General features: G+C 41.3%; 11 protein-coding genes across 11 annotated transcripts; 6 read left to right on the forward strand and 5 right to left on the reverse strand.

Moving 5' to 3' along the window:
• Positions 1 to 95: 95 nt before the first annotated feature.
• On the forward strand, positions 96 to 2,045 carry BATDEDRAFT_21354 (uncharacterized protein; the record flags this gene model as incomplete). The annotated part of the gene is made up of 2 exons (XM_006675200.1): positions 96 to 467; positions 555 to 2,045. 2 exons carry the CDS (start codon positions 96 to 98, stop codon positions 2,043 to 2,045), a joined length of 1,863 nt encoding a protein of 620 aa, XP_006675263.1.
• Positions 2,046 to 3,016: 971 nt separating this feature from the next.
• Positions 3,017 to 4,405, reverse strand: BATDEDRAFT_84565 (uncharacterized protein). Its single transcript, XM_006676176.1, has 4 exons — positions 4,189 to 4,405; positions 3,999 to 4,093; positions 3,407 to 3,913; positions 3,017 to 3,278 (listed from the first exon to the last, which is right to left on the reverse strand). The coding sequence occupies exons 1-4, from the start codon at positions 4,353 to 4,355 to the stop codon at positions 3,070 to 3,072; spliced, it is 978 nt and encodes a 325-aa protein (XP_006676239.1). The 5' UTR covers positions 4,356 to 4,405; the 3' UTR covers positions 3,017 to 3,069.
• A 580-nt stretch (positions 4,406 to 4,985) lies between these two features.
• On the forward strand, positions 4,986 to 6,071 carry BATDEDRAFT_33939 (uncharacterized protein; the record flags this gene model as incomplete). Its single annotated transcript, XM_006675635.1, has 3 exons — positions 4,986 to 5,070; positions 5,151 to 5,554; positions 5,861 to 6,071. Coding segments are annotated over exons 1-3 (666 nt in total), but the record flags the coding sequence as incomplete, so codon positions are not given.
• A 987-nt stretch (positions 6,072 to 7,058) lies between these two features.
• Positions 7,059 to 8,788, forward strand: BATDEDRAFT_85720 (uncharacterized protein; the record flags this gene model as incomplete). Its single annotated transcript, XM_006675895.1, has 5 exons — positions 7,059 to 7,272; positions 7,464 to 7,741; positions 7,837 to 8,145; positions 8,221 to 8,422; positions 8,541 to 8,788. 5 exons carry the CDS (start codon positions 7,059 to 7,061, stop codon positions 8,786 to 8,788), a joined length of 1,251 nt encoding a protein of 416 aa, XP_006675958.1.
• Positions 8,789 to 9,866: 1,078 nt separating this feature from the next.
• BATDEDRAFT_599 (uncharacterized protein) lies at positions 9,867 to 11,847 on the reverse strand (the record flags this gene model as incomplete). The annotated part of the gene is made up of 2 exons (XM_006674815.1): positions 9,867 to 10,091; positions 10,168 to 11,847. Coding segments are annotated over 2 exons (1,905 nt in total), but the record flags the coding sequence as incomplete, so codon positions are not given.
• Positions 11,848 to 12,886: 1,039 nt separating this feature from the next.
• BATDEDRAFT_2631 (uncharacterized protein) lies at positions 12,887 to 13,717 on the reverse strand (the record flags this gene model as incomplete). The annotated part of the gene is made up of 1 exon (XM_006674828.1): positions 12,887 to 13,717. A coding segment is annotated over one exon (831 nt), but the record flags the coding sequence as incomplete, so codon positions are not given.
• Positions 13,718 to 15,415: 1,698 nt separating this feature from the next.
• Positions 15,416 to 17,923, forward strand: BATDEDRAFT_33940 (proteasome regulatory particle base subunit RPT4; the record flags this gene model as incomplete). The annotated part of the gene is made up of 9 exons (XM_006675636.1): positions 15,416 to 15,539; positions 15,944 to 16,063; positions 16,203 to 16,438; positions 16,514 to 16,730; positions 16,843 to 16,961; positions 17,056 to 17,257; positions 17,391 to 17,462; positions 17,545 to 17,649; positions 17,738 to 17,923. 9 exons carry the CDS (start codon positions 15,416 to 15,418, stop codon positions 17,749 to 17,751), a joined length of 1,209 nt encoding a protein of 402 aa, XP_006675699.1. The 3' UTR covers positions 17,752 to 17,923.
• A 427-nt stretch (positions 17,924 to 18,350) lies between these two features.
• Positions 18,351 to 19,216, reverse strand: BATDEDRAFT_21360 (uncharacterized protein; the record flags this gene model as incomplete). Its single annotated transcript, XM_006675201.1, has 2 exons — positions 18,351 to 18,677; positions 18,740 to 19,216. The coding sequence occupies 2 exons, from the start codon at positions 19,214 to 19,216 to the stop codon at positions 18,351 to 18,353; spliced, it is 804 nt and encodes a 267-aa protein (XP_006675264.1).
• Positions 19,217 to 19,724: 508 nt separating this feature from the next.
• BATDEDRAFT_21361 (uncharacterized protein) lies at positions 19,725 to 21,682 on the forward strand (the record flags this gene model as incomplete). The annotated part of the gene is made up of 2 exons (XM_006675202.1): positions 19,725 to 19,776; positions 19,857 to 21,682. 2 exons carry the CDS (start codon positions 19,725 to 19,727, stop codon positions 21,680 to 21,682), a joined length of 1,878 nt encoding a protein of 625 aa, XP_006675265.1.
• Positions 21,683 to 22,221: 539 nt separating this feature from the next.
• Positions 22,222 to 22,882, forward strand: BATDEDRAFT_33941 (uncharacterized protein; the record flags this gene model as incomplete). The annotated part of the gene is made up of 2 exons (XM_006675637.1): positions 22,222 to 22,468; positions 22,638 to 22,882. 2 exons carry the CDS (start codon positions 22,222 to 22,224, stop codon positions 22,754 to 22,756), a joined length of 366 nt encoding a protein of 121 aa, XP_006675700.1. The 3' UTR covers positions 22,757 to 22,882.
• Positions 22,853 to 25,157, reverse strand: BATDEDRAFT_33942 (uncharacterized protein; the record flags this gene model as incomplete). The annotated part of the gene is made up of 9 exons (XM_006675638.1): positions 22,853 to 22,935; positions 23,243 to 23,282; positions 23,397 to 23,632; positions 23,735 to 24,003; positions 24,096 to 24,238; positions 24,347 to 24,473; positions 24,551 to 24,833; positions 24,891 to 24,982; positions 25,060 to 25,157. 9 exons carry the CDS (start codon positions 25,155 to 25,157, stop codon positions 22,853 to 22,855), a joined length of 1,371 nt encoding a protein of 456 aa, XP_006675701.1.
• Between the last annotated feature and the right edge of the window lie 29 nt (positions 25,158 to 25,186).

Consider the following 25,186-nt stretch of genomic DNA (forward strand, 5'->3'; position numbering starts at 1 on the left):
AGATTTGGTTAGATAATACAGACTCTTGTTTGGCTCGAGATTAATTTAGAAGCATTGTTTGAATTTTTAGATATTCAAACCTTTGATTCAAACACATGAAAGTATCTGTAGGTCATGTTTCCAAGAGAATATGCCAAAGATCTTTGCAGAATAAAACATCAATTAATCCAACAGCTTCTGTTCATGGCAGACATCATCGAGTGTTTAGAGAGCCGCACATAGACTTTTTGAAACTGTTGAGCAATGAGCTTGTAGTGCACATCTTTCTCTGTCTTGAAGTTGAAGATGTTATTCGTCTTTCGCAGGTAGCAACTCACTGGCGCTGCATGGCCTATGACCGGATTATATGGCGAACACTGTTCATCACTCGGTTTCTTCGTCCGTCTATTTCATCACAAACACACTCGAATCACCTTGTCCGCTATGAGCAAACCAAAGATATACCGTTACCAACTGGATCTGGATATGTATGCAGTAGACTATGTTGATGTTATTTGCTGATATCAAAGTCGCAGTTTTTTACATTTGGACTAATATTGGATGCAACCATATAGTATTGGTTTCGCCTTTACCGGATCAACCACAATTGGGTTACCGGATCTTATTCATCAAAGCGAATTGATGTGGGCACCAGCTCACTGATGCATAGTTTGCCTTTGACTCGGGCATTGGTTGCAATGGGAGAGAACTGGTTGTTCTACCCAGATTGGCATGAGCATTTAACCCACACCGGTCGGATTTGCTGCTTGAACTTGTCTACTTTTCAGAATGGCCCTTGGTTTGAGCTCAACTCGGTACTGCCAACATGTACTGCATCCATTTCAATTCTCAAAATTGTCAAGCCATCTCCAGTCCAGTCAGGACTCTTTGTTGGTCTAACTGATGGCTCTTGGCTTTTGTTGGACATTGACGGTTTTGGAACCTTGTCTGTCTTGTCAAAATACACGGCAACATGCAGCTTAAAGGTTCAAGATTGCAGTGCCAGCATCGTGACCGTGTCTGTTCTTGATAAAGTTGTGTGCACTTGCTCTGAAAACTCAAAAATTGGTCTGTTTTCCTTGAATTCTGGACTGATGGCACGACACATAGCATCGCTTACTGGCATTCGAGGTCCGTGTCCAATTGATTTACACCTGTCACTTTCCAACAGCGATGGATCATTCACTACTCCCAGGACGTTTCTGCTCAGCATTGCATCTGGCTCGTCTATATTTGGTGGTGGCTGGGAGCCTTATATTCAACAGGTCTTTTTCACAGAAACTGCAATTGTTTCGTCTTGCCAACTTCTTCCATCATATGCAACCATTGATTCGTACAAGTCTAATTCATCACGCTCGGATGGTCACTGCATACACCACGCATTGCTTTCAGATGCTGCAAAATCGTCACTTTTGGGACTGTATTGGAATCCATTTACAATGGCAATGGAGCCAGTCGTTCATTCCTATGCTCCTATATGTTTGATCTCGTTATTTCCCCCCTTTGTTGTTTGTGCACATATGGACAACTCTATTCAAATATACACCCTGACCAGTTCAGAGCAGGCCACTACATGTATTCGCTGCACTTCAAAATCAGATAAAAAGCAGTTTATTCTTAGGCATTCAAAAACTCTTTTTGGACATACTTCACGTGTGACTGCAATGGTTCTTGTGCGTGGCAGACTCATTACGTGTGCGATGGATGGTATCAAAATCTGGGAGTTTCCTGATGTGAATATGCACCGCTTGGTCTACGCACTTCCTTTTTCAAACTCTATTCCAACACTATCAGCTATTTCTGACATCGATATAGAAGATACAAAAGCAGAATTTCCAAACATGCCAATAGTTACGCTAATGGACAAAGCGTCTCGTGCCGAGTTTCTGAAAAATGTTGGTGTGATGGGAACTGTTACATCTTGGGTTGGTGTCGATCACACCAAGATCGTACTGCATGAAACTACATCTATTTTGAATTTTTCAGCCGAATGTAGCAACCACAGTACTACTAACTCCAGACAAGTTGGACAACAGCATACCATCAGAGTTGTATCATTTTTGTGATGGTTTAGCTTATTTATATTGTAAATAGTTTGCAACTGTACAACCATTCCTTGATCACGGTTAGTTTGTTGACCGATCTACGCTACCATCTGCTTGATGCTGCCAGAATGCTTTCAAAACATGACGAGGCTGGGTTGAAATACAAATAGCCCCATCGTTCTCCATTCTTGTCTTTAGTTGTACTTTTCTTGCTCCAACTACAACTGTATTTACGTAAACTGGAATAAATTATGGATGCCAAAACACAATAAACAGTCAATCTTACAAATTGATTGGTTTTAGTTTACTGGACATTACTGTGTTTACTGACTTTCTCCTGGTGACTGACGCAGAAACAACTGCTGCATTACTAGAATGACAATCATTGATTTCTTGGACTAAAACATAAGCGTATCTGTGATTTAAAATACAACAAATAGTTTTATTGACAACATCAAAACAGTCAAACCTAGTATGTAGATTGCAATGTATGGATTTGGTGATTGTACAATGTATAGTCATGACAAAAGTGGAAAGTGAGTTTAATTTTACGAGCATCATATGATGGATGCTGTCTATTGAATCGGAATATCAATTCAAGCAGTGCAGTAAATTGGCACCCATTATTTCAAGATAAATACAAGCGTGTTTACTTTATGCAAATACAACTGTAAATCAAAGTATGAATGGCTGGCCCAATATGGTCAATCTGTATATTCATCTCGAGTCACACATTTTATCAATTTTTGTATTTTCACAAGTACTATGAAATAAAAATAGATACTTTGATACAACTATAAAAATAATATTTTGATGGCATTGATAGGAATACCAAAGATTGGATTGATATAGTTTAATGATTTCCACATCTCTACTGCATATTAGTATACACTAAACCTCATGATGAATCCTCATGATATTCTAAATATAAAAGCTGATGTATAGCAAACTCAAAACAGCATCAGATCTAACGAATATAAAACATTTAATGCTTGGGTACAGTAAGTGTGAATAAGTTTATTATTTTGTTATATATTAAAACCTGTCAAATCTCCAGTGCGTGGATGATTCGAGCCACTTGATCGTGAGCAACAGGTAGCGACTCCCCTTGTATACTCAATGCATCTGGTCCTTCAAGCTTAGAAATGGTACAAGAAACATTAGTCTCGAGTAGCGTGAGAATGTCCAGTTTCTTTGAGATGTCAGCTGCCTTTTCGATACTATTTGCAAATTCGGCAAGAGTTTTCCCAAAATCTACATTTGAATTATCAGCAAAAGCATATAGTTTAAAAAGAGCTTACAAAAATCAATAGAGTTGAACAAAGTTTGACTAGAACCAAGTGCATCTATTAACAAGCTTGTTTTAGATCAAGTGTACATACCTTGAATATCTTGAGAGCTGGAGAATTCAGTAGACAATGAAATGTAATCGGTGCACCAGGTGTTGAATCTATTCATGAGGTTTCCAAGCAGTTCAAGTTGAGATCGAGTTTTCAAGTATTGTTCCTCTTTAGTAAGCAACACGGGATCTAAAATATGCTTTTTGTGATCTTGTGCAGTCTTTACGAGATTAAGCTCATTCTTCATTCGATCAATGTCTGACATGAGTAGTTTTAAAACAGTTGTAGGTTCATCCATATGTGAGATATCCGAGGTTTGGGTAAGAAAAGCAAACTGATCATCTAAGCATTCAAAATTAGACTCTGTAAGCGCAGACATATTGGATATGACAAGATTGTCTGTAGCCTTTAATGGCGCAAGAGTATCAGAGTATGACGATATTTTCGCAGATAATGCAACCAGTTTGGCAAGCTGATACAGTAGTTCAGGGAGCGTTTGAGAGTGACTAGAATATTGTATACCAAATGTTGAAAAAACAGTGCTTAAAACTATTGCAAGGTTAGTGATGGTCAAACACATGATTACATTTAGTCCAGCAGTGGTATTTCCAGAATACATATCCAGGCAGCTTACTTTGTTGAGATTCCTCTCTAAGCAGTTTAGTGGGCATGGCATTTTCAGGAAGCAGTCGACTTGGTAAAATGCTCATGGCCAGCTGCTTATCAAATCTAAACAGCATATGCAGCACCAGGATAAATACTTGTGCATTGAATCAAATGACTGAATGATTAATCAGAGCTGGTAAAATATCACTGGGAAATACCTCCATGTCAACCATGCTGCAAGAATAGCACCGTACTGCTGCTTGTCATTTGCACCATTTTCAGTGTCCGAATCAAGCTCCAGTGCCGATACATTGTGTATCAGCTCCGCGGAGCAGTTCAACTGTAAAAGTATAGCCGATATATCAATCTCCAGTGAAGGATGCATTATATTAAGCTATAGCGATAATATCAATATACACGAATAGATGACGCTAGATGATTATTGGATAAAGCACTTGGCAGCTGGTGATAGAGCATGAAAATGGAGAAAATAAAGCGAGATTGTCAGCAACCATCAACGTCTTATTGAGAAGGACAAATTCCATTCAATCATTTTCTTGTTTGGTAATGTCGGTAAATTGTTTATCTGTTGATTTGAATGGCAGGATCATCTTTGCTTGTTTCTCCGGCACCGCAGCGACGATCCGACTCGTCGACACGGTTAGTTTACTGAATGGTTTGCGCTATCACCTGCTTGATGCCGCCAGAATGCTTTCAAAACATGGAATTGGATTGAAATATAATTTTTTTTATCGTTCACCCTTGTGCTCATTGTTTAGCATTGCCGCTGTACCTGCTGTAGAAACAACCTAATCTAGTCATGACGATGCAAACATTGACACCGTGAAATAAAGCTCAGTTTCAAACAATGTATGTAACGGCGCGACGTGCTTCACTATGGCATACGACGGCGGTTTAAATCCACCCCTAAACTGATATTCAACTTGGAAACCAGGAATGCTTATAATAGCCAAGTATTTAATGTGCTGCTTTCCCACATAGCGTATTCATCTATCAATTCAATCATCTTTTGACTTGTAATACAAATATGGTGGTGATTATACATGCAGTGCTGATTGCTGCTTTGGCTACAGTCGTTTGTAAGTATGATTTGCACTATCTAGCCATGTGTCATTTGATCATCCACAGGCATAAATGCTAACGGGTTTTATTAAAACAGTTGGACAGCCTGGTATGCCGCCCACAGTCAGTAAAGATGGTCAATGTGGACCCAATAGTGGCATATGTCCATACAACACATGCTGCTCTAAATATGGATTCTGTGGAGAATCTAGCGGTCATTGTGGAGTAGGCTGTCAAAAAGATTATGGAATTTGTTGGGATGGTGATAAACCACCCAAATCATCAGCACAGCCAAAAGCTAAATCATCAGCACCAGCATCAAAAGCTGACTATCCAATTAGTGCAAACAGCCAATGCGGAGAAGAATTCGGCACCAGATGCCCATACAACACATGCTGCTCTAAGTATGGATTCTGTGGAGAAACTAGCGATCATTGTGGAAACGGCTGTCAAAAAGATTATGGAATTTGTTGGGATGGTGATAAACCACCCAAATCATCAGTACAGCCAAAAGCTAAATCATCAGCACCAGTACAACCACCAGCAGCTAAATCACCAGCACCAGCACAACCAAAAGCACCAGCACCAGCACCAAAAGCTGACTATCCAATTGGTGCAGATGGTCAATGTGGAGAAGGATCTGGCACCAGATGTCCAGACAGAACATGCTGCTCTAAGTATGGATTCTGTGGAGAAACTAGCGATCATTGTGGAAACGGCTGTCAAAAAGATTATGGAATTTGTTGGGATGGTGATAAACCACCCAAATCACCAGTCAAATTACCAGCAGCTAAATCACCAGCACCAGCACAACCAAAAGCACCAGCACCAGCACCAAAAGCTGACTATCCAATTGGTGCAGATGGTCAATGTGGAGAAGGATCTGGCACCAGATGTCCAGACAGAACATGCTGCTCTAAGTATGGATTCTGTGGAGAAACTAGCGATCATTGTGGAGTAGGCTGTCAAAAAGATTATGGAATTTGTTGGGATGGTGATAAACCACCCAAATCACCAGTCAAATTACCAGCAGCTAAATCATCAGCACCAGTACAACCACCAGCAGCTAAATCACCAGCACCAGCACAACCAAAAGCACCAGCATCAAAAGCTGACTATCCAATTGGTGCAGATGGTCAATGCGGAGAAGAATTCGGCACCAGATGTCCAGACAGAACATGCTGTTCTGGAAAGGGATTCTGTGGAAAAACACCTTCTCATTGTGGAATAGACTGCCAGAAAAGCTATGGATCTTGCTTGACACCCGAAGCACTAGCCAGGTTATTAGCTAAATCATTAGTCAAATCACCAGCACCAGTACAACCAAAAGCACCAGCACCAGTACAACCAAAGGCATCAGCCAAGTCACCAGTAGCTGAATCAAAAACTGAGCGTCCAATTAGTGCAGATGGTCGATGTGGAAAAGAATTCAAGACCAAATGCCCAGGCAGGACATGCTGCTCTGGAAGTGGATTCTGTGGAAAGACTAAATCTCATTGTGGAGATGGCTGCCAGAAAGACTATGGATTCTGCCTAAAGCCTGAAGCATTAGCCAGGTTAAGAGGCGAGTTGTAGTTTAAACTAACACGATGGTTATTACATTAATGGATCCAAACTGTCAACACATTGATATCTTGGCAGTAATATAAAATAACGAGTGTGACTGGTTTAGTCATCAGTTGCCCAGTCGATTGATTTGTATTTGCCATGACCACAAACGTTTACAATAAAGATTCAGATATTGTTCATGATCGACTGATTAGTATTGGATCGTGTAGATATTTGAGCCAAAAGAGCATGTTAATACAGTATCGAGTGTTGGATAATCATGATAGTAGGAAATAAGATTGATAGTCATGAATAGAAACGGTTAGCCAACCAGTCGGTAGACTTGCAGTTGAAAGGCTTTGATAACGATTATTAGGGTTATCAGGATTATTAGGGTTATCAAGACTAATAGGATTATCAGGACTGTTGGAACAAGTACCAAGAGATTCGATACATAATGGGAACAGGAACGGTTCATATCCAGCCAGATACTATGCATCATACGCCATTGCATCGTATGGACTTGACAGCTATCAAGCAGGAACTTGCTGATTCTTTGGGTCCATTTCATGCACCGGCTTACTGGTCATTACTGCGTTCATTCTTGAATGGTCGCTGCTCTAAACAGAGCTTTGATATGGCGACAGTGGACATGCTTACTGGTGTTCAAGGTAACCTGTTCCATGTAGCATTCATTGTACTGTATTCATGGTCTCGTATGTGATCCTCATACCCGTCATGTTGATATTCCTGAATTGGCTCTTGCCATGTTCATATTGATATTCATATTAATGTTCATATTAATGTTCATGTCCATCACAACCATTCATCATCTCATTCATCTCATACATTGGAATGTTAGCGAGTCTACACAACAAACTCATCTTGGCCATATGCTACAACTTACAAGCTGGTGTTCCTCCACCAACTGGCCCACCCGACACTGACTTTGTTCCAAAGAATAGTCTGGCATTTGCTGCTCCCATCGAAATATCCGTCACTTCGATCGCAGACTCTTTGAAACGTCCTGCTCAGGAAGAACTGCTATCTCCCATGGAGATCAAGAAACGCTTTACCACTGCCATGATCATGTCGCTTTCTTCTCAAGATCGTCAACGACTCATTGGACTGGGTATTGTGGTAAGGATTCGAGTCCATTTAGATTAGTATCCAACATTGTGTTGCAATACAAGCTGTTAATTCAGTGTTGATGCGTGTTGGTATAAACCTTGCAGAAGCATAAAGATGAACCGGTTTTGCCGCCTTCCAAGAAAGTGCTCTTTCCAAACGGATTCCCTGTTGGTATGCATACTTGCTCTAGTCTCGGTTCTAATGTAACGTTTGAATGTCCAGATTTGCAAACAGTAACTCACTCCAACATCACGACATTAGGAATAGATTCGATTCCTAGGTCATGCAAGGATGAAGGCGATCTTCCATTGATGGATATGCTTGAGCAACGACTCCGGTTTATAAGTGGAATTCAAGGACTGGGAGATCCACCTACGCCGGAATCAGCCAAACTGATTTCATTTGCACTTGATGTAAGCCGACCATTACATTTCGAATGTGTTGATTGAGCCGTGCTTGATGTGTCGCTATTGTTGATTCCTTTACAGAATTATCTCAAGAACTTGTTGCAGGCTATTTTGCGAGCACTGACTCCGCTCCGTGCTATGCGTACCACGACTGCTAGTGATTATGCACCGACCGATCCGTTGGTAGCTGCGTCGTTGCAATGTAAACCAAACCCAAAAAAGCGTGCATTGATTACTACAAAGACATCCAAGTCGGTTGTAAACGGATCGGATTTGGTGATGAGTAAGAATAGTTGACTGAACACTTTGAATGCATGTTGTGATTACAATGGATATCAGCAATCGTATATGCACCAGATGTAAACTCGTTTGATTGATTGTGGTGAATTGTAACTGTATAGCCAATACATCCAAATCTGGCGACAATGCAGTCCAGTCGATGTGTACAACGACGGATTGGTCAGCATCACAGTTGACAGATTGTCACGTCAAGCCATCTCAATGCACACTGGCATCGACGATTTCATCACTTGAAGCACTTGAAGCACTGCACCGGCCTTTTGGGTTAGACGAGCTACGATTTGTGTTTGATTTTTTGCCACAAATGGAAACCGAGACACTGGAGCGTATTGCACTCGAGGCATTATGAGATGCACCGAGTGGGATCAATTGGGACACATTGTAACCAAATCGATTGGTATTACTGTTTGGACATATTTATTAATATCTAGTATGCTTGGCATTGATTCTAATAGACGATTCGACATATCAAAGTGTTGATAGTATCAGTGGTTTGACATCAAAAGTGTTTATAGTTTTGAGATGTTCATATATCAAGTTTTTAATAAAATGTCGGTCCATATGTTTAACAATAGTGATTTCAGATGGACAACAACATGTTGATGGAAAATACAGAGTTTGAGCAAGTGTTTATCATAGATTCAAGCCTTTTTTCAACCTTGCTCGACTCTTGAAGCCAATGCACAGTTTGATGCTCAACTCTTGTATTGTTTTTATAAAAATCTTCATTTTTATTCAGCCAGCATGTCATTTCAATTTCAAACCAAGAATGCAAATCAAACATTGAAAATGTAATCAAGTGTTTAGTCGTCATCATCACCTACATCAGAGGGACGATCAATTTGAAGAGTTTCTACATCATGTCCAGGAAGCGCTCGAGCGCGTTTTTCTGCAACCATAGCGTAAGCAGCAAATCCACCTGCAGCACCAGGAACTATGGGAAGTGCAGGAGCACTGAGATTCAATACAGGAGCAGATCCTTCGTCAACGTGAGCAGAAGTACGCAAAGGGGAACCACGAAGTACAGTTGTATCTGTATAATGATTAGCTTTGTACAGATCGCTTGGTGAATTGATGCCTATTGGACTGTTGGATTGAAGAAGTGGCTCCGTAGCTATTCCAGCTGTTGGACGAGATACGTTGCGGCGTAAACTGAGTTCAATAGGAAGACCTTGAGCTCGGCCATGAACCGCTTCAATACTACTAGTATCAGTCGAAGGATGGGTAGGACCTATGGAAATCACATTGGACATGGCAAAGGCATTGTTAATGGCAGACAAAACAGCCACGCCAGTAATTGGGGTACCATGATCCGATTTGGAAACACCAAGCGAAGTAATGTCTTTCGACGTAGCGCCAGTGCCATGTGTCGTGGCATTGGAATCAATGTAGCTCAAGGTTTCAGAGACTGCCTCATCACCCATATTGACACGTAGAGCACTAAGCACCATCATACGTTCCTCCATAAGAGTTTGGTAGCGGTATTGAAGACGAATGTTGGGTACATTTGTCTTGTGAATATCATTTCCTGCCGGACCGGCCATATAGCAGGTATTTCCTAACCAGCGCTGCTTGATTTTGAGTTCCCAACCGCTCTGGAGAACACTGTTTCGTGCAATTTCGCACATGTCTGTGGATGATAATTTCCAGATCTGTCGCAGTTAAAAAGGCTTATATTTAGTATAGATACAATATGAAGTACAAAGAATGGATAAAAAGCATAATTACCTGAGCAGCAACACTGTACTCTTCAATAAGAGGTTCCTTTGTAAAATGGAATTGCAAAGGATCGTCCGTGGAAAGCGAGACATTCATACCACGTTGAAAAAATGTCAAAAATGGGTTACGTTCATAGTTGAGGAAAAGTGCATTGTTGGACAATGGGGACATGGCAATGCCAATCTGCTCCAAGTAAAACAGGTACTGCATGGCCGGAACCTTGCGCAACAGAATACCATGACTGATACTATGCGAAGTAAGGAACGCACATGTGAGGTGATCAGGATCACCCGCTTCACCGGCGTGAGGACGCAAAAGAAACGTATTAAAGCCACGCTCACGACGGAAGAGATTGAGCGATGAAATATTGGCAAACATGTAGTATAGGTAGTACGAATATGGAGGGTTCATGGCAATCGTCCAGGCCCTGGGAGCAGGAAACTTTTTAAATATACGTTTCTCTGTCTTGCTTTCGTCATCCACACTGTCGAAACCAATTACTCTCTGTAAGAATATATGCAGCTCAGGATGGGTGCGAGGATCCTTAGTGACCTCAAATAGTGGCTCAAATACGTTTCGAATGATGTCTTCAAACGACTTGACCTGATGCGATTTCTTATAGACGCTATACAGACGTGGAACTTGAATCAACCAGCGTACATTATGCGAAAATAGACGATGATCAATCACCCATTTGGCAATTTTATCCCATTCGTCTCTTGACCGACCGTATATGGATATACGATACTCGACCATCTGATACTTGCTGGCTTCCAGATCATTAATCACTTCTTTGGTTAGTTCAGCCAAATACCTGCCTTTTACAAAATTGTCCGTTTTCAAGAAAATCTCACGAAGACGAGATTCTCCAATGGGATTGTACTTGAGATTGAACTTGTCAAATCGATGAAATGAATCCTTGTGTGCATGCATGTCCAAAGTATCAATACTGAGATCATATGCAGTCAGATTCAAACTTTCAAATACTTCTGCAATGGTCAGGTGTTTACCATCACGGAAAATGACGGCCTCGCTGCTATTTTTTTTGATTTTTGATTTGATGAAGCGTAGCAGATGCTTTTGGTTCATGCAGGACGAATGATGGATATGAGTGTCTACCTTACGCACGTTGTAGAAATCCCTATGAGGCACACGCTTTGAGTCGGCCATTTCCTGATACTCGTTCAAAAGAACATACATTTGAAATTTGCTTTCCAGATATCGAAGACGACGAAAAGCAAAGCTTTTGGTGGGTCCATCAGAAATGATATTTTGAATGTACTCCATGTCTTGAAAATAGTTTTTGACGGATGGAACGTGGCATTTTCCATTAGTGTGTGTAGCAGCATCATTCTTGTCCTTGTATATTTGGAAAACACCACATTCGGTCATGGCATACTCTCCCGAATGTTCTTCAGGAATACGAAAAGCAGCAATATCCACACCATGGTCAAGGGAGGTTTGCGAAGCATTGTTTACAGACATTGGGATTTCAGGGGTAGCGATGGAAGGATCTTGAGGTGGCCAATAACTAGGTTTAGGAGGAGGAGGATAAATCTCCCAATCAGGAGAATCTTTTGGATTGTCACCAAAGCACTGGTAACTCGCCTCCATATACTTTGCGCGCATTTGAACACATTTTTCCAGCGTCTGAAACATTTCTTCAAGTTCTTGACTGAGTTCAAGATCTAAGAAATATAGAGAATGATTGCATGTGAGAAACAGACTTTTACAGTGTAATCATGATTAGAATTTATAGTGCACCTCCAACTTCCTGCCTGGAATATTTAGCAACACCTTCAGAGGTAACAGCAGTGCCAACAACTTCAGCCATGCGCTCAGCAATACTGATGGATGCTTGACCCTCGCTCACACCAAGAGCACTCATGGACGAACGCGGAGTTTGACGAGATTCGTTATCTAAAGAATCGAGTAGAAAGGGCTGAAGTGATTGAGAATGCTGAAGAGAATTGCGATCTGTTTGTTGACCAACCCTGTGAGCCCAATATCGACCGTCCTCCTACAACACAGCAGCAGACAGGACAGTTGCAAATGGTCATTCAATTAGGACTCGCGAGAAAACACATTTGGTAGCGAATCAACACTTGATACATACATTGAAGGTAGTCTTGTCAAGAAAATAGTCTATACGTTGATAGTGAGTTGCATTGACAGATATTCAATAGTCCAGGGTCAATGATCGTAGTTATAACGAATGAAATTCAAGACCTTTCCAGGTATGCATTTTTGAGCATTCTCCAATGCAATTCAACTTACTGTAAAATGGACTCTTGTGGGATAAAGCAGAGTTGCTCTCATTGCCAGTCGCACTGGGATCCATGTCAAACGTACCCAATGAGTTGGCATGGTGCAGACCACCAGCACTGTTTGGAGGACGGACAGCATAAGCAGCAGTATGTAGAGCGGTGAGCCTTGCGGGTCCGCTGGAGTCGGGGATTCCAGCAAGATTGTCGCAAGAACTGTTGGCATTTTTATCAGCCAGGGCTTGAGCAGAAAGACTGGAAGAGGAAGCAGCAGGATTCACTCTATCCTTTGCATTGGCCATGTCAGCAGTGTTATCTGTCATTGTCTTGATAAGAGAACAAGTGTTGGATTCCAAGCAATTCAAAGCTTTATGCTGGACTGATCGACTTCAAATTGAATGGGAAATACAAGTTTATTTTGTAGATTCATGAATATGATCCACTGAGTTGCTGTTCTTACTGGTACACACTCCGATCGACTTACACCAGTCATCGACAAGAATGTCAGGAAGTTTGATCCGTAGCTTAGGATCGGGCTGTAGTAGTTTATACAGCATTTCCTTGGGTCCGGGCTGCAGTTTCTCAAATGGTGCAAATCGAGTAATGCTATCTAAAAATGTCTTGTATCGGGAATCCGTTATGATGGCAGTCTTCCACAGTATAGAATTGCTCAACATGACAAAGAAAATCACTCCAATCGCCCACACATCCACTGGCTCAGAGTCATACTCTATATTTACAAACTCCTCTGGCGCAATGTATGGTCCTGATCCTGCAATCCCTCGTGTTTTCTTGCATACTGTTCCAAAAGGATCTCGAAACACCTGCGACACTCCAAAATCAGTGATCTTGAGGATTCGTCCGGTTCCGTCTAGCAGCAGATTCTCTGGCTTCAAATCCCGATGCGATACACCCACCGAATGCAAAAAATGCACACCACGAACCAACTGCATAAAGAAACAGTTCATCTCCGCATAGCTTTTGAGTGTGCCGTTCTGTATTCGTCCAAATAAATCTCCTCCCGCGCAGTACTCCATCACTACACACCATTGCTTCTTCGAATCTTGAATCAAGTCCACTGTTTTGACTACATTCTCATGCTCCAACGATGAACTGATGCAAAATTCTGCCACAAGTTTCTTGACATACTCTTTTTGGGACTCGTCCTTGTGTCGTTTACGAAATTCCTTGACTGCATACTTTTCCTTGGAATTTATTGGACAACATAGTTTGACTATGGCATAGGCTCCTCGTCCAAGAACATCTTCTGTTTTACCGTATTTTTCTGTTAGAGATACTTCGGATGATCCTGATCGTGCCAATGACGCAGTGGATGACTTGCGCTCCATACCAATAGTTGCTGGTGGTGGGATGTACAGGGATCCAGGAAGTACCATGGATGAATTGGGTGAAAGAGAACCATGCGTCTCCAAGTCTTGCAAGTGGGGTTGTGCTTTGGACATACTAGAAGTAGAACTAGAAGCACTTGAGCGATAGGAGGCATCTTGGCTCGAAGTGGTCGGTAGGGGTTGGGGTTTTTTACTCCGTGGACTCAATAGATCCTTGAAGATATTATGACTTTCATACTTTGTTTCAGCTACTGCAACATGGTCAGATCCTACTGGAGAAGGAGGTTCGCCATGGTAAATATCATGCCCAAAATTCAATAGTGGTGAAGTCAAGGGTGGCGGAGTAGTTTTTGAAGAGTTGGATGGTTTTCGAGGACGAGTGCCTTGAAGAAGATCTTTGAATAGATTGGTACGTGTTGGTTTGCGTTGCACTGATTCCTCCAAATCCGACTCAAAATCACTCGAGTCTTCACCAGCACCAACAGAAAAAATGCCCTTTTTGGATGGCTGACGCTTCATGCGATCCTTTTGACCATCCGAGGAACCAGACTGAGAGGTGGACTGTTGCATTGGAACTTGACCAACCGCTTGCTGTTGATTGAGGGGTTTTTGGCGAAAGGGAGCACTACCAGCACGCTTTAAAAAGTGATCCATGGTTTCACCAATACTGGATTTACGACCCAGCTTTCCAGAATTATGACTTTTACGAGAGGTGCTCATGGAATCATCCGAGTCATTTTCATCTGAATCCGCCTCACTTCCACTGAAAGAGCGACGAGATCTACCCCAAAGTGAGTTTGATGCGTGAGAAGCTCTATGAGAATCAAAGCCATCTTCATCGTGATGTTCTGGCGGAGTAGAGTCGCCAAGATGAAAGATACGGTACATGACCCCAGTTTTTTTAGAACCAAGAGTAGGAGAAGTAGGAGAAGACGTTGATCGCTTGCCACTCCTGAACACAAGGTAATATGGTGATATCAATCAGTAAAACAGTTAGCGTACCAATCGCAACATTCATGCCATTACAAAGACAAACATGATTTTAAAAGACACTAGCAATCACGATAAAGACCACATCGATATACACCAATCTCAATAGTCGTGCGAAAACACACAACAGTGGTTTGATTGGATAGTCAATGCACCCTGGATAAGATGACTCTAATCAGAGATAACACATACATGGACAGTTCGGCCAAGTCTTTCGAGACTGAAGAAGCCAGTCCATTCACGTTACCAACAGACATATTCAATACATTCGACATGGAATGATGACCACCATCCATTGACGCAATGTTTCCAGAGGCACTGTTGTCCATGGAGTTGGCATTGGTTGGGTTGGAAGAGTTTGTATTGGCAGAGGAAGCCGAGTTTGGGTTGGATGTCGCATTTGCAGCATTTCTCCTGTTTACAGTCTGACTCTGGTGCAGAGCACCAGAAGTAGACAAGAGCATAGGATCCCATACTTCTGTGTTGAAGGTGGACATTGATGGACTGCAGCTTCACTGTCAATTCGAAACATTGAGCTTGAAGTTGCCATTCTGAGCCCGTCGCCATTATACAGTCTACACCCCATATTTATGCGGTGTCTTTGCTAAACTGTTTCCGAGTCTTCGCTTCGACTCTTCACACATCGACTCTGCCATGAGTTCCTCTGCTGACATCGCCATCCCCACTGCTACTCCAGAAGACCGTCGTGCAAAGGCCTTTTCTGCCTATCGCAAGCGTCTGCTGGAACATCGCGAGTTTGAGGCAAAGGTCAAGGAACGTAAGTTCTTGCCAACATCACATCTCCAGCCATTCCTGGCTTCTGTTCAGATATGTTGTTTATGCATGACTGTTGTCTTGGGATGAACTCGGCCATGTTTGCAATTTGCTTCAATGGCTTGTTGCTACTATCGTGTTCAACCCTTGCAGATTGTGTGCCCTGGCTGTCATGGTGTTTGGACAAAATTATCGCAATGCTCATCTAGACTGCATTCCAGTCCCATCCATCGTATAATCATTTTTACTTTTGGGTTCGATATTGACTGGCTCCTGAATCGCAAAGTGCTTGCGCTATACCAGTATTGGTCACTCTGACAGTGTCTGCAGCATAATCCCATTGTCAACTTATCTGAATTATGGTGTTACCAGTACTAAGTTTATCTTGCTGATTTGATATATTTTTAGTTCGACTCGGTCTTCGTGTATTTGAAAAGTCACTCGACAAATCAGAAGATGATATCAAGGCCCTGCAAAGTGTTGGCCAGATTATTGGAGAAGTTCTAAAACAACTTGATCATGAAAAATGTATGTGTCCGAGTGGTGTGCTTTGTACAGCATATCAATCGAATCTGGCTTTACTTGAAAACACTCGGGTTTTACACCCTGCTAACTTGTTTAAATCTTGGAACTCTCTACTCATGAATCGTTTATCAATTTGAATTAGTTATTGTCAAGGCATCCAGTGGTCCTAGATATGTTGTTGGCTGTCGCGAAAAAGTTCAAAAAGATAAACTGAAACAAGGTGTTCGTGTTGCACTCGACATGACCACTCTCACTATCATGCGTATTCTTCCTCGTGAAGTCGATCCGCTTGTCTATAACATGTCTGCTGAAGACCCTGGAGACGTCACATTTGCTGGGGTTGGCGGCCTTGGTGAACAGATTAGAGAGCTTCGCGAGGTATTTTTTATGTAGCTACTGTATGTCTATTTATTGATCAACTCAATGTTCTGCTACATTGGCATCGTATTCTAGGTGATTGAATTGCCACTGCTCAATCCTGAACTATTCCTTCGCGTGGGAATTAAACCCCCAAAGGGTGTTTTACTCTATGGTCCTCCGGGTACTGGGAAAACTCTATTGGCTCGTGCTGTAGCTGCTACACTTGAGTGCAATTTTCTCAAGGTTGTTTCTAGTGCCATTGTTGACAAGTATATTGGTGAAAGTGCTCGTCTTATTCGTGAAATGTTTGGTATGTTTATACTCTGCTGGCCCAGCGGCCGTTTGATCTCAAGTTTCTATAGTGCATGACTTGTTTTACGTACTCTGTTGGAATGATCTAAATTGTGTTTATGGTGTGTTAGGATACGCCAAGGAGCATGAACCCTGTATTATTTTCATGGACGAGATTGATGCCATTGGTGGTCGTCGTTTTTCTGAGGGCACTTCTGCAGATAGAGAAATTCAACGAACCCTTATGGAGGCATGTAGTTCTGTGATTATTCAGTAAATACTGGTCTGGTGTGCATGACTGTCTAACGACTTTGTTACAAATGTGTGCTGGATCCGTAATACAGTTACTGAACCAGATGGATGGTTTTGATTATCTTGGACAAACCAAACTTATTATGGCTACCAACCGTCCAGACACGCTTGATCCTGCTCTATTGCGACCCGGCCGTCTTGATCGTAAAATTGAAATTCCGCTTCCCAACGAGCAAGGAAGACTCGAGGTTATTAAAATTCATGCATCCACTATTACCAAGCATGGCGAAATTGGTATGTTTTATCGGTACAAGTGCCAAACAATTTAATAGACATTGCATATGAACAACACGGTTGCTGACATGTACGGTATCTTTCTATGCTTATCATTGCTGTGATTGAATTTGCTGGATTTTGGCATATGTAGACTATGAAGCAATTGTGAAACTATCCGAAGGTTTCAACTGTGCCGATTTACGTAACGTTTGCACAGAAGCTGGTAATATATATGCTGCTTGTCTGCCCTTTGGTATTAAAATTTGCAACTCAGTGCATTTACTTTTAAAACAACACCTCATTAGGCATGTTTGCTATCCGAGACGAGCGCGACTATGTTGTTCAGGATGATTTAATGAAGGCGGTGCGCAAGGTGGCCGAGACAAAGAAATTGGAGACAAAGATGGACTGTACGTATATACAGCTACTGGTTTTTGCATCTTATGAATGTAGTTGTTTAATCAATTTACTCACCATGTTATTCCATTAATCATACAGATGAAAAGGTCTAGTGGTTTTCTTACGCGTCTGTGTGCATCAGATACGGCTGATTAGGAATGTACATGACTAAAGTGCTATGCATTTCGGTTTTTGAAACTTGGGTATAAGTAATCTTTTTGTAGTGATTTTCGCAAGATCTCTAGTGACTCCTACATAATAATAAAATGACAGTCGGATTCGCGTAAAATGCAACATTTTTGTATATACAACCCTATTCATGTAAAATGAGCATTAAACATGGATATCAAATGCATAATAAACCGTCAATTCTGACCAGATTTACTGGACAACATTGTATCTTTTAAACTCTTTTAGTTGACTGGTGATTGACATGCAAACAACAGCTGTGATTTGCTGTTTGAACTAAACCACAAACGTATCTGCAAGTCTTTAGAATACAGCAAGAATGTTGATTGACAACATCAGAATCCAATATCTGGTGATCGTACAACGTATGACTATCAAAATGGAGAATCTCGGTTCAAACTATACTGTGTGCATTATACGATGGTCGTTGTTGGAAAGAGTTGAAAATCCCATCAGAAGCAGTCGATTCTTAATAGGAAAGCATAACACCCATTCAACTATTGTCTTCCGAAACAACAAGCAATCACTGCAAGATAATGCTCCATTTTACATGAATACGACTGTCAATCAAATCAGTAAAGCTTATGCATGTGTATACCATATACATGGAGAATTCGTTTCCTTGACAAGAGAATCCGTTGGCAACAGTTTCAAATACCAGCCTGCCTAAGCCAGATCCAGGTATCAAAACATGAATTTCCCCTCTAACCAGGTTTATACTTGTTAGCGAGACTTGGACTACAGATATGCATCGTAGTATGGCATACCTCTCTTGCAGCGGAACATGAGCATAATATAAATTCATAAAGTCTAGAATGGGACCATAGACATTTGTCCGTTCGACTCGTCCCTAAACCAAAATACAGCAGTGGTCAGACCTACTCACAGATTCATACCATCCAGTAGCCATACCTCTTCAGACCAATCTCGTACAAACTGTCTGATTGTTGATTGGACTTTGCTTAGATCACCCTCAGTAATATGATAATCATCTGAAACCTTTAACTGAAGCTGCGTATATTTTTGCGAATGATCGTTCGACTGTTTGTCCAACTGTTTGTTCGACTGTTTGTTCGACTGTTTGTTATGTTGGTCAGTCTCATCCTTTTGACCATTATCAGGCAATAATGACTGCAGAAACTCATTTTGGTGCTCGCTAGTAATCAAATTTAATAGATGGGCATTATGGTTGATGCAATGTATATGGGAATGAAGTCTGGCTCGAACTTGGTCGTAAAGGGGTTTTTGTGGAATGGCAGCTATCTTGTGTTCAAGAACGAGAATGGATGAGCGTCGGTATGCATTATATGTAGCAACCACTTGAGCTAGATGCTGTTGTTCCTGCAACAGATCGTCATCATTCAGTCGGTGAATGGATGAATGATCCATGAATATTTTTGGAGTAAATTGATATCCATCGAGTTTAAATGGAATGGTTGTACAGCGAGCCAATCCATGATAGATGTCTGTTAAACACTATGTATGATATCAAACCTGTTTATACAAGTGTGCTGATACCATCCACACCTAACACTAGCGGTTTTCCGGATGCGGCCATCATAGTGCGCATAAACTGTTGGCTTAAAATACAGTGGCAGTACTGAACCATCTTGATTGGACTGTTTAGCATTGCCACCGTACCTGCTGTGGAAACAACCTAATCTAGTCATGACGATGCAAACACTGACACCATGAAATAAAGCTCAGTTTCAAACAATCCAGTGTAGTGGCGCGACGTGCTCCACCATGGTATACGATGGCAGTTTAAATCCACCCCTAAACTGATACTCAACTTGGAAACCAGGAATGCTTATAATAGCCAAGTATTTAATGTGCTGCTTTCCCACATAGCGTATTCATCTATCAATTCAATCATCTCTTGACTTGTAATACAAATATGGTGGTGATTATACATGCAGTGCTGATTGCTGCTTTGGCTACAGTCGTTTGTAAGTATGATTTGCACTATCTAGCCATGTGTCATTTGATCATTCACAAGCATGAATGCTAACGGGTTTTATTAAAACAGTTGGACAACCTGCTAAACTGCCCACAATTAAACCGCCTGCTAAACCGTTCACAGTCAGTACAAATGGTCGATGTGGACCCCATACTGGCACCACATGTCCAGACAACAGTTGCTGCTCTCAATCTGGACGATGTGGACTTTCCCCTGACCATTGTGGAACAGGTTGTCAAAAACCCTTTGGAACTTGCTGGAAAACTACCGTGTCGCCTGTCTTGGGTGACGAGTATGCAGTCAGTATAAACGATCGATGTGGACCAGAATACAAAACTAGGTGTCCTGACGATAAATGTTGCTCTCGGAATAGATTCTGTAGTGCCGATGATGACTATTGTCGAGACGGATGTTTGTTTGGATACGGACTCTGTCTTGAAGTTTCTGACCCCACTACTTTACCCAACGGTCTTACAATTGGTCGCCGCCAATGTGGACCAGACATCGGTGTCAAATGTGCCGGATCGAGTTGCTGCTCCAAAGACGGGAAATGCAACCGTAATGAACATCATTGTCACGCAAACTGTATGGAGGGATACGGAGTTTGCTGGGACAATAGCGTGCCATTCAGTTTAGAGAGCGGGTTTCCAATGTCCAGAAACGGTCGATGTGGAAAAGAGTTTGGCACCAAATGCGATTCCAATCATTGCTGCTCCAAAGATGGGGAATGTGGATCCGATGAGGACTATTGTGAAGCAGGCTGTCAAAAAGGATACGGACGTTGTTGGAAATACAGCCCAACAACTTATGCAGAGGGCGAGGCTCCGCGCGATCTGAATAATAAGTGTGGGCAAGATCTCGGTGGTATGAGTTGTAGGAACAACCAATGCTGCTCCAGAAGTCAATACTGTGGAACCTCGGACTATTATTGTGGAATAGGATGTATTCGCGGATTTGGAACTTGCCTAGGAATTAACCCACCAAGAGATGGACCTTATCTCAGCATAAACGGTCAGTGCGGAGTAGATCTCGATACTGTATGTCCAGGCGCGCAATGCTGCTCTAAAAATGGAGTCTGTGGAACAACTAAAGGTTATTGTGGAAGGGAATGTCAGAGAGATTATGGAGTTTGTTGGGGTGGTGATACACCACCCTATAGAGCACAACCACCACCACCAGCCAAATTACCACCACCCAGATCACCAGCACCAGCACCAGCACAACCAAAAGCATCAGCACCAGCACCAAAAACTGACTATCCAATTAGTGCAGATGGTCGATGTGGAGAAGGATTCAACACCAAATGTCCAGGCAAAGAATGCTGTTCTGGAAAGGGATTCTGTGGAAAAACACCTTCTCATTGTGGAGTAGACTGCCAGAAAGGCTATGGATCTTGCTTGACACCCGAAGCACTAGCCAGGTTATTGGCCAAATCATCAGCATCAGCACCAGTACAACCAAAAGCACCAGCACCAAAAACTGACTATCCAATTAGTAAAGACAATCGATGTGGAGAAGGATTCAACACCCAATGTCAAGACAAAATATGCTGCTCTAAACATGGATTCTGTGGAAAAACACCTTTCCATTGTGGAGATGGTTGCCAGAAAGGCTATGGATCTTGCTTGACACCCGAAGCACTAGCCAGGTTATTAGCTAAATCATCAGCATCAGCACCAGTACAACCAAAAGCACCAGCACCAAAAACTGACTATCCAATTAGTAAAGACAATCGATGCGGAGAAGGATTCAACACCAAATGTCCAGACAGGACATGTTGCTCTGGAAGTGGATTCTGTGGAAAGACTAAATCTCATTGTGGAGATGGCTGCCAGAAAGACTATGGATTCTGCCTGAAGCCTGAAGCATTAGCCAGGTTAAGAGGCGAGTTGTAATTTATAGAATTACAACCCTATTCATGTAAAATGAGCATTAAACATGAATATCAAATGCATAATAAACCGTCAATTCTGACCAGATTTACTGGACAACATTGTATCTTCTAAACTCTTTTAGTTGACTGGTGATTGACATGCAAACAACAGCTGTGATTTGCTGTTTGAACTAAACCACAAACGTATCTGCAAGTCTTTAGAATACAGCAAGAATGTTGATTGACAACATCAGAATCCAATATCTGGTGATCGTACAACGTATGACTACCAAAATGGAGAATCTCGGTTCAAACTATACTGTGTGCATTATACGATGGTCGTTGTTGGAAAGAGTTGAAAATCCCATCAAATCCAAAGCATAAATATTATGTATTGATTTTACAGTCGCTTGAGATTCAATTCTACAATTTGTGGCAATTCAAATGATCAACAGAATGATATTTGCTGGACATGTCAAAAAACCCTCAGGAAATCTTAGACTTTGAATCCATTAAATGTTTCGATAAAATGATCTAGATTTGTATTGCTGTGTATCTGTCATGCTCCTACTCATCAAAAGACACAAGACAACCTATCTAGTAGAGACATCTCTTCATGAATCTGTCCAGAAACTCAAGAGCCGCATTTCACTCATTATTAACAAGGAGAAAGAAGCTAAAGAACTGCGTCTGATGTATAAACCTCCCAAACAAACAACCTACACAGTCCTTGAAGATGCTGCAGTGTTGGAGCAAGTTGGTGTGGTAGACCAAGACACTTTATATCTAATCTATTTAAACAGTGATGGTATGTAATGACTGCATCATTTACAACGGTCGACAGCTGACTTGAACCCAGTCTTTTCCTTCTGCCAAGATGGGTTATAAAGTTTATTGAGCATTGTGTGTAGAGAGCATTGGCCAACTAATTTTTGCTTTTTTATATTTTGGAATATATTATTTAATAACTGCTGCAGATGGTAAATGGGAAACCGTAATGGTTCCACCCTATGAGCCACTTTATGAGGACGCAGATCTGGCGGACGAAAGTGCGGCGAATAAGGGAAAGGCACCTACAACTCATTCTGCCACATAATTCTCATTGGTATGATTCGACGATTGGCTTTATTCAGGTCTGTGTGGTTTTGCTACACAGTATTACCCATAAAAGTAAACTATCGTGTAATATCATTCAAGAATCGTGCATGTTGTTGGCAGTTGGTTTTGTTATTCCTTTGAGTGCCTCCAATCTTGCTCTAGCTCTTAGTAGCACATCTACAGAGCATTTGATATTATCAAGTCAAAGTGTTAGATTTACATTACGTTTGAATATACAACAGAAATTGACCGCTAAAATTAATCAATTGTTTCTACCAGAATGCTCGGATCTTTCTTTGTCACTTTGTCCAACTGTGCTGGTTTCCCCGTATGGTTCAAGACTTGCATAGCATTCAAATATTTTGATGTTGAGTAGCGGAAAAAGAGTTAGCCATAGAACATGAATCAACTGAATGTTTCATTAAACCTGAATACTCCAACCTGTGCTGTCTTGATACACTCATTCGTATATTTAACGATCCACTTGTTCTGGTTTTGAAACCATACTTGTTTACAACCTTGGACTATATTTATATAAAACATATTCCATGTGTGCATAGAATTGTATAAGCACCCACTGCACATAACTTGAGATAAATGCTCAACACTCGAAGAGAGCAGTGCCATTTCAGCATTACCTTGATGTCTGTATCGCGAATGTATTTAAGATCTTGAAGTTCTGGTGACCCACCAAGAAAGAAAGACTTCATTTTGTGCATAGGAGACTGCTCTGGACACCAAGTCGGCAGTGTTTCTTGATAGTAGCCTGGCTGATCAGGAATAGGCATTGCGCCATAACCTTGAATAATATGTCTGTCTTTTGAATCCACAGATGTCACCTTGATTAATAGATTCGACACAACAGTGCTGCCCACTAAATATAAATTGCAGAACATTTATAAACATATTGCCCGCTTTATGTGGATATGTGTGCATCATTAAACAATAAAGTTTTGATATCCATTTTCATGCATACCATTATAAACAAGTATCACTTCGAATGGAAGTGAGAAATTAGCGTGTGTGTCCTTTCTGATTTCTGCCACTTGAGAGGTTCCACTTGTACTTGATTTTGAATGTAGCTTGATTCCATTTGCAATATCAATGTTGTATTCTGCATAAATCCAATCGCCGTCAAATCCAGATGCTGAAATAAGCTCTCCACAAATTAATAATCGCGCATAACCTGTTTCAACTGGATTATCAAATGGTTTTGATATGAGAGCCAATTTTTTCATTGCATTCCTTAAACAGTATGGTAGATTAGTAAACTACTATAACTTGAATCAATTTGTCAGCAGGATTAATTTCATTGTAATGATCAAGGTGCTGCTTACTGCAAGTGAAACTCTTCAAATATATCCTGTTCCTTGATTTCTTCTTTTGTCATTTCTCCACAAACAGCCGATACTGTATACTCGTACGTTTGTTGGCCAATTTGGAAACTATAGAGGCTTGTTTCATCCTTGACAAATCCCGGCTAACATTTCAATCAAACCATGCCACGAGGTTAGCTGCTTTTTTGTTTGGTATATATATCAGACAGTCCAATACTAAGCTAAACAACAGTATAAAAACTCTGACGTACTGAAATGGCCATCAGCCCTGAGCTGTAACAGCGAATAGAACATAGACACTTTTCCACGCGAACGACTTGATTATTGGAATCCAATGTCAAGGATCTATCCAAGCCAGATTTGGATGGTTGACTAGTACTGATTAAACTCAAATTGTTATATATGTTAAAATGAATTGCAGCAGCAAAAAAAAGTGCATGGGTTTGAGAACTCACTGAGGAATAGATGCCATAATATACATGGTTTGACAAGTCATACCGCTGGTTGCATTTTTCCATTGCCCATTTCCTTGCATTGTAGTTGAATCATTTACATTTCCAGATTCATTTCTGTATATATCTGCAGCTCGCTCAACTGCGATCCCATCCTGATTGAGTTTTTGTATTTGATTTGCAGATTTGATGAGAGGGATTTGAACACCAGTCATCACAGGTGTATCTATCCATTCCATGTCGATGTAGTTATCCTGATCAATATATGTGAATAGCACAATACCGCCTAAACATAACATCAATCAGTATGTAGTCAATCCATCACTTATAAAATGACACTCACCAGAGTCATGAACAGATTGCAACTGTCTGTTGCGACGTGATTTTGTATGACGTCGAACAGTTGGATTAGTTCTTGAATCGACCGCCAAAGAACTAATTAGACAATTATGTTGATATACAACTCAAGAATGCAAACTTTATTCAAACATGACAACTTGCTGAAGTCTTACTCTGGGCCAAACACCTTTTCCTGCCAATCAACTGTTAATCTTGCAACGAGATGTCTGTCAGCAGAAACATCTGTTTGACTTGTGAGGTTGGATGGCATGTCGCTTGAACAAAGCGAAACCAATGCAG

The sequence above is a fragment of the Batrachochytrium dendrobatidis genome (genome assembly GCF_000203795.2).
Source record: "Batrachochytrium dendrobatidis JAM81 unplaced genomic scaffold BATDEscaffold_1, whole genome shotgun sequence".
Lineage (NCBI taxonomy): Eukaryota > Fungi > Chytridiomycota > Chytridiomycetes > Rhizophydiales > Batrachochytrium > Batrachochytrium dendrobatidis.